The following is an 8,192-nucleotide window of genomic DNA, read 5'->3' as shown; positions in this document are numbered from 1 at the left end:
CTGTCTTTGAAAAAGATTTAATTTGCTTTGGCAGTTGAAATGAGAAGTTCACAGAGAGCTGTGGACCTCTGTGTGAACCAGCAGCCTGCTTTGTAAGAAGGATAACCCTCAACGGGTTGTACAACTTTGTAGTGAGACAAAAACAAAGATTACTAGGCTATCTTGCTCCCACACAGACGAGGCAGCCTCGCTGTCTTCCTGCAAATCCTCCCCGTCCATGTCTGACCTCGTCTGGTATTCATTTCAATTCAGTTCAATTCAATTCAATTTTATTTACTGTTACGTTCCCCTGAGGGGTCTAGGCGTTGAGGGGGGAGTAACAAAAAGTGACCGGGTTAGAAAAAGGAGTCAAGGAGGCAAAAAGGTTAAATCAAAGAGTTTTATTAAAGTAGCTCAACTAAAAGAGACGGACAAGCCGCTATCACCATTTAAGAAAACAAACAAAACTCAGGCGTGGTCAATAAAGTAAAACGTAAGCCAAAAAGAAAGAGAGCAGCTCACTAGCTGTAACCACACTCATGGCACTCTGGCCCAGAGCCAGAGCGCCAAATCACAACAACAGTCGCCTCAAGGCGCTTTATATTGTACAGTAGATACAGAGAAAAACCCAACAATCATATGACCCCCTATGAGCAAGCACTTTGGCAACAGTGGGAAGGAAAAACTCCCTTTTAACAGGAAGAAACCTCCAGCAGAACCAGGCTCAGGGAGGGGCGGGGCCATCTGCTGTGATTGGTTGGGGTGAGAGAAGGAAGACAGGATAAAGACATGCTGTGGAAGAGAGACGGAGGTTAATAACAGATATGATTCAATGCAGAGAGGTCTGTTAATACATAGTGAGTGAGAAAGGTGACTGGAAAGGAAAAACTCAATGCATCATGGGAATCCCCGGCAGCCTACGTCTATTGCAGCATAACTAAGGGAGGATTCAGGGTCACCTGGTCCAGCCCTAACTATATGCTTTAGCAAAAAGGAAAGTTTGAAGCCTAATCTTGAAAGTAGAGATAGTGTCTGTCTCCTGAATCCAAACTGGAAGCTGGTTCCACAGAAGAGGGGCCTGAAAACTGAAGGCTCTGCCTCCCATTCTACTTTTAAATACTCTAGGAACAACAAGTAGGCCTGCAGAGCGAGAGCAAAGTGCTCTAATAGGGTGATATGGTACTACAAGGTCATTAAGATAAGATGGGGCCTGATTATTTAAGACCTTGTATGTGAGGAGCAGGATTTTGAATTCTGGATTTAACAGGAAGCCAAAACAGGAGAAATCTGCTCTCTCTTTCTAGTCCCTGTCAGGACTCTTGCTGCAGCATTTTGGATTAGCTGAAGGCTTTTCAGGGAGTTTTTAGGACTTCCTGATAATAATGAATTACAGTCGTCCAGCCTGGAAGTAATAAATGCATGAACTAGTTTTTCAGCGTCACTCTGAGACAGGATATTTCTAATTTTAGAGATGTTGCGCAAATGGAAGAAAGCAGTCTTACATATTTGTTTAATATGTGCGTTGAAGGACATGTCCTGGTCAAACATGACTCCAAGGTTCCTCACAGCGTTACTGGAGGCCTGGAAGCTTTTCAGGGCCGAGTACAATAACCTCAGTTTGATCTGAATTAAGAAGCAGAAAGTTAGCGGCCATCCAGGTCTTTATGTCTTTAAGACATTCCTGCAGTTTAACTAATTGGTGTGTGTTATCTGGCTTCATGGACAGATAGAGCTGGGTGTCATCTGCATAGCAGTGTAAATGTATGCTATGTCTTCTAATTGTGCTGCCGAAGGGAAGTATAATGTCTGGTATCTCCTCCTCCTCTGTCACAGAAAAGCACAATGTTATTATCCATTGTTCTACTGATTCTAAGTTCTGGTTCAGGACATCTTGTACGGACGCTCTAACCCAGAGACTTATTCTAACCATCTTCTGTGTGTGTGTGTTGCAAACAACCCTCTGCAATACAGTTCCTACAATATCAGTCATGCCGAACGACGCTTTCGACCTTCAAAAGACGGAGTGCCAACTCATTGAGCACATTTGCAGTGTGTATATAAACATAAATAAAACAGTTTTATTTATACTAACAAAACAAAGGTTTTCAACCCTAACATCATCACCAGGCCAAGAAGAAATTCTCTGCATGTTTTTGATTGAAACTAACTTGTATCTCTTCTCATGCTGAGTTACTCGCCTCCTTGGCTGCTGGAATACTGGATAACAGCTTGGAAGTTGCTTTCTCCTGATTCCCTCCCCTCACGTCTACTCACCTGCAGATTCAAGTTAGCCCCTCACCTCACCTGTGTTACTGAGATTTCTGATTTTCTCCCCTCCGATCATCGACTTTTCTCTCCTCTGTTGCAGTGTCTTTTCCTCGGAGACTCGTGGTCCCTCATGCAGCAGAAACAGAGATCCTTCACACTACATCACATTACCATAACTTGTAAATGCATAATAAACTAGTGAAAACCAAACTTGCCTCAGCACTGTCTTTGGGTCCACGCTCTCTCTCCACCTGGCTTTAACATTATGTTGCATAAAGATGATCCTTGAATTGATCAACTGGATTTTTCACAAGAACTGGTCTGCTATTGGTCAAAAAGAATGAATGGGTGCAATGACAAACTCTAACTTAAACTAAAGGTAACTACAAGAAAATCAAACTGAAGCAAAGGAAAACCAAGATGGCCACCTTCTATAAACTCCAAAGCAGGTGATACAATTTGTTTTAATAGTTGAGGAAGTCGGCGAGCAACGACAGGTCCAACAAACAGCATCTCGACAAATATCACAAACTGTTTGTGTTCATGTCTGCTAGCTAAAGACAGAACTGCGGCTTTTCTTAGCAAAGATAAATATAACCTAGTGTTTGCCGAATTCATTCTCAGGGATTTCAAACAATATAAGAGGAAACTGGAAGAAGATGATGGACGGTTCAGCAGCCTTGTGCCACACACACACACGCACACACGCACACGCACACGCACACGCACACACACACACACACACACACACACACACACACACACACACACACACACACACACACACACACACACACACACACACACGTTGTTGCCCTTCCAGTATTTCCCATCCATCCATACCTGTGCTCGTCTATCAGCCTGCACAGGATAGACCTGCCTCGCACTCCTTGTACTACAAATAATCCATTTTTAGCACATTTACCAGCGTTTTTGTTTCTCCTGGTGTTTAATCTTTAATTTTGTTCACCTTTTTCAGTGTTCTGTATTTTCCTGCTCTTTCTCTGCATTGACTGATTTCCTTGATGACTTTTCTGTGTATCACCTGTACCAGGACGGCCTCTCATGTCCTTCATTTAGCTCCTCTTCCTCAGTGTGCTTCAAGTTTCCTTACAGTTTTTTACAGATGCTAGGACACATTTCACAATACTTAGGTCACGTTTGCAAAACTCCTCACACAGTGAGCACAACAGAAGTCTATGTGGGCTAAACTGAGGACCAGTTATCATTGTTTTGGCACAAAATGCATTCAATGACTACATCTCTCAAATTTCATGAATTATCTTCTCACTCAGACACAACAACTGCCAAAAATCTTTGTACGTACAGGACATTTTGCATGTGCTTACATACTGTTTTCAAAACTGTTAAACTTATGGCCAAAACAATAACACAATGCAAAACTTAAAAAGACAGCAAAATGCAACAGCAATATTTTATTGAAACATATTTTAAATCTAAAAATGCAGTTTAACCAGCCACAGCTGATTCTCATTGTAGATGAACATCTACACAGGTGTTACTCCTTCAATTGTTCAACTCCTTCAATTCTGGCAGCCAGAAGATTCTTTCCTAGGTGTGTTGCCCTAGATGACATAAGATGTGATGTGGATGAGAACCTGTGGCCAAATGGAGGAGACCGAGTAGATTAGCATTACTATTGTATGTGTATCAGTGGATGGTGTGTATACAAATTCTTGTATTTTGGGATTACTTAGTGCAAGAAAATAAAAATACATAAACAAATATTAACGAATTCTGCATGATGTCTGATTCATTCCAGTAACATATATTGAAATTATAAACAGAGATGTGTCCTTGTTTTACACAAGGAAACACTGTGTAATGCTACATGTTGTTAGTGTTTTTTAGGTCATTGTTTTGTGGGTGACAAAGTGTGTTTGTCGGCTGTCAACCTTTGCTAGTGTTCTGGAAGAATGAGTTTATTTGAGACCTGAATGAAGTGTTTTGGTAGTTGTAGTGCATTTTGAATGTGAAATGAACTGCTTTGCCAAGCTGACGGTCAGTTAGGAGGATTGTGTGAAGAGTTTTGCAAAAGTGACCTAAGTATTGGGAAATGTGTCCTAGCGTCTGTAAAAAACTGTAAAATCCCTCCTCTCCCTACACAGCACTTTGCAAGTGAAGATATTTGTTAAATCAAATACAGTGAAGTGAAACTTTGATTTATGTGTTTGCAGCATTTATTTCCTAACATGCAGAAATGAAGTCACAGAGAAACAGTCACAGTGAGTTTTTGTTCATGTGGCAGCGACTCCCATCTGCTTCCTCCTGCTGCTGTGACAGGTTTTTGTACGAGGGTTTTTCACTGTGTTGGGGTGGTCCACAGTGATTGAACATCCACACAGAGCTGAACAAAAACCCTGCAGCTTCATCTGAACCGTCTATAAAACATGGAATCGGCCAAAGTTCAGAAAAACATCAAGAAACAAAACATCTGCTTCAGGTGAGTCTTCGGCAGCTCGAATTCTACATGGAAATGAATATTTCTTCACTTTTCTGACCCTCACGCCTCTGCTCTGTGTGCAGGTAGACGGTTTTATATTTGTACTTTAACCTGATGAAAACTTACAAATGACTTTCTGATTGTTCCTCTGGTGTAACAGCTCAGTGTCTGTCCTGTGGAAGTGGATTTTTGAACATGTTTGAGCTGCTCTGAGGACTTCTGACAGCCGAGAGGTTTTTGTACGGGGCTGTAACACTGTGATGCACTAACATTTGGAAATCCGATCCGTCTCACCGTCACCCCTAAAGGTAAGAAAAATCCCTTTTTCTTGGCTGATACAGTGAGAAATTATTTCCTTTTAAAGGTCTGTTTAGTCCAAAACTGAGTTTTTATGTTTTAAAGCTTGAACTTGATGGATCAGTAGTGGAGCGATGTGACGACGAGCTGCTGTGAGACAGAGCAGCTCTGCCTGACACAGGATGTCCTGAAAATGCCTTAAACCCTGTTTTCTGTTCATTCAAAGTGTGAAAGTGTCCAAAATAGAGTCAAGTCAGCTGCAACATGTAGCTGGTGTGTTGTAACTCTGCAAATAATGACAGAGCAAAGCCAAAAGTAAAACAAAGGAGAATAATCGGCAGTAAAAAAGAAAAAAAAGATGAACATTAGCTACAGAAACATGTCAACGAACCAACAAACTGTCAGATTTAAAAATCTGAAATTCTGTTTTTAAAATGGAGTTTTGAAAATATAAAATCAAACAAAGTCGGCCTGAATTCTCTGAAACGTCTTTGTTTTGATCAGTCTGCTGAAAATATTAATGAGTACAAATAGTAAAGATATATTTAATGTTAGGGCCAAAGAGTCAAGTCTGTTCAAACAAACAACAAAACAAAATGTAACAGAAAGCTGCTGACAAGGACTGTAAAGCACAAAAAAGGCAGAAGAGTTATAGATGTGTACAATTTTAGTGACGTAAATAAAAGAAAATGCATCATGTTCATGAAGCTGCTTTTGCAAATTGGCACAGAGAAAAGAAAATCCTGGATAAATAAATAAATAAATACTACACAGGACAGAAGTTCAGGTTTTGGCAGTTCAACACTTGACTCTTCAACATGGGCTCACAGTGACTTTCTGAGTGTTACTGTCTGAACTGAAAATAAAGGTAAAAGCTGTGAGAAAAGTTCAGTTGTCGTCAAAAACATCAAATTAAAGCACTGAAGGTTCGGCACAGATAATACCTGTTTTTATATCCGAGCTTTCAGGAAACACTCACATGTGATTATGTCATAAATTATGTGTAAAGCATAAAAAAGCAGAACTGAACAGTTTGGCCGAACGTTTGTCGGCAAGTGATGATATATAGTGTGGACGCTGCATTAAACAAAGATAAGTGCATCTGAAAATAAAGTTTATACAACAGAAATAAAGAAGTTTAATATTTACTCAAACATTCAACCTCTGATTTTTATTTATTGGCTCAGTTTGGACCAAAATCAGTTTATTTTACTTTTTGTCGGACTGAAATTTGACTCTCAGGTCAAAGAACTCATCGTTAGTTATGTGAAATACAAACGAACATGCTACATGATGGCTGGGTGTTATTGGCTCAATGTCACGGTGTTTGTGTCAAACTCTTAAATCCTAAAATAAAAGGATTAAAGTGTTCGGAGCGGAGCGAGCAGCGTCTCAGTTCACTGTCGGCTTCCTCTCAGTTTGACTGTTAGTTTGTGTCCACAGGAGCTTCGTGTCAAACAGTCGGCTCATAAAAACCACACAAACTTAATAACTAATGTCAGAGCAGGCGACTAAACTGCTGATCTGCAGCCTGCTGTACGTACAAAGAACAACTAAAACTAATTTGTTATCCTTGAAGTTTAATGTACAAATTTTATACAACATGAATTTGGGGAAAGACTTTTGTGTGTCTTCTCCATCGCACAGTCTTCACTAACATTTAGACACCCTGGACACGAGCGCACTGTTCTTAGCTGCAAACTGCAACACAAACGCACAACAATCAATAAAGTAACAGAACTGAAATATCGATCACAGCACTTCTAAATGTAGAATCAAGGATTCAGGGTCACCTGAGTCATCATGTTTGGAGTTATAGTGTTTCATAAGATTTCATTTAGAAATGTCAGATAAATGAACCTGTTTTAAAGCCGAAACATTAACGTTTGTTTTGTGGACACTGAAACTTGGTTATTTTCTACTTTATAACTTTGTCTGTGTGGTTTTGGTTTGTCCTGCTTTTGCTGTGTAGATCGACCTAAAACGACCCCGTCCCTTCACGTTCTGACCCCTCTGGCACCTTCTGCTTATCCACCGCTGCCCGCTGATGCTCTGGGCCCAGAGGTCTGTCTGGCCACTGATTTTTATCCAAAGGAAGGAGAAATGATTATGAATGTCAGGGGGGGCCCAGTCAGCGTGAACATCAGCAACGCCGTTCTGTCCACAAAGACTAAAAGCTACTACTTTGTTGGATTCAGCAACGAGACCATCCACTCCTGCGAGCTGTTAGGAGTCTCCACCAATAACGAAGCTGGTATGAGAACAAACTCACTGAAACAATAAGTAACGTCAGTGTGAGACTCATAAACCTTAAACTTCAGCTGTGTTTGTGTCAGACACTTTTAATCTTTTATTTTTAACACAAACATGTAAATATGGTCATTAATAAAAAAAAGATCAATAAAATGATTTCATGTCATAGACGGTTGAGACTTTGTTTGACATTTGAAATTTAAACCCTTCTTGTATTATTTCGGGTAACAGTTCATCGAGCGTGTTTGTGATTAATGCACTTCATATTTCCACACAGATGACGCCTGCAGCAGCGTCTACCCAGGTGAGCGTGCAAACACACCTGCACACGTTCAGCTCCTTCACAGTCACATGAACGAGATCGTCATCACTAACAGCATCACTGCTGCCGGGAAGATTTTGAATTCATTCACACAATGAAAGATTATTGTGTGACCTCAAATATTATATATAATATATGACGTCAGCCACACAAACACAAAAGATGCAGTTCATATCAGAGAGCAGCAGAAAAACATCTGTTTGCTTTTTACTCAAAGTTTCATTTCCAAAAAAAACAAACAACAACAAAAAAACAAAAGAAAAGAGAATAAAAGTAAAAAAGAACTAAAGTGTAAATATGATAAAACATCAGTTCAGCCTCGGTCTCATGTGTGAGTGCTGATGCATCAGTGCAGAGAACAACACACTGATGTGTTCACGTTAACAAACAACATGCAGGAACATAAATATAAAGAGTTGTGTTTCTTAATTAAACTGCAGTCGTGACAATGAATTTCTTCTGTGTCCTTTGTCTCTGTGTCGATCTGTGGTGACGATCGACACAGGAAACCTTTTTCATCTCTTTTACCTTCCTGTTGAAGTCGTGTTCGTGTCAAAGATTCAGTCCGAGCTAACGCGTCTGTCTCTCTTCTGTGTAGAAAAAGCAAAG

General features: G+C 40.2%; 1 protein-coding gene across 1 annotated transcript in view; it reads left to right on the top strand.

Annotated features, from left to right (window-relative positions):
* Positions 1 to 4,518: 4,518 nt before the first annotated feature.
* Positions 4,519 to 8,192, top strand: part of LOC120715511 — a 4,511-nt gene continuing 837 nt past the window's right edge. Inside the window, exons 1-5 of the mRNA XM_040002531.1 lie at positions 4,519 to 4,711; positions 4,872 to 5,019; positions 6,981 to 7,262; positions 7,539 to 7,565; positions 8,182 to 8,192. The exon at positions 8,182 to 8,192 is cut by the window's right edge and continues 837 nt beyond it. Of these exons, the coding sequence (XP_039858465.1) occupies positions 7,112 to 7,262; positions 7,539 to 7,565; positions 8,182 to 8,192 (189 nt within the window). The 5' untranslated portion in view covers positions 4,519 to 4,711; positions 4,872 to 5,019; positions 6,981 to 7,111. The remainder of the gene's footprint in view (positions 4,712 to 4,871; positions 5,020 to 6,980; positions 7,263 to 7,538; positions 7,566 to 8,181) is intronic.

The sequence above is a fragment of the Simochromis diagramma genome, unplaced genomic scaffold, assembly GCF_900408965.1.
Source record: "Simochromis diagramma unplaced genomic scaffold, fSimDia1.1 OVJJ01000443.1, whole genome shotgun sequence".
In the NCBI taxonomy this organism is placed as follows: domain Eukaryota; kingdom Metazoa; phylum Chordata; class Actinopteri; order Cichliformes; family Cichlidae; genus Simochromis; species Simochromis diagramma.
The sequence above is the reverse complement of the archived record's forward strand: the minus strand, read 5'-3'. Positions and strand labels throughout refer to the sequence as shown.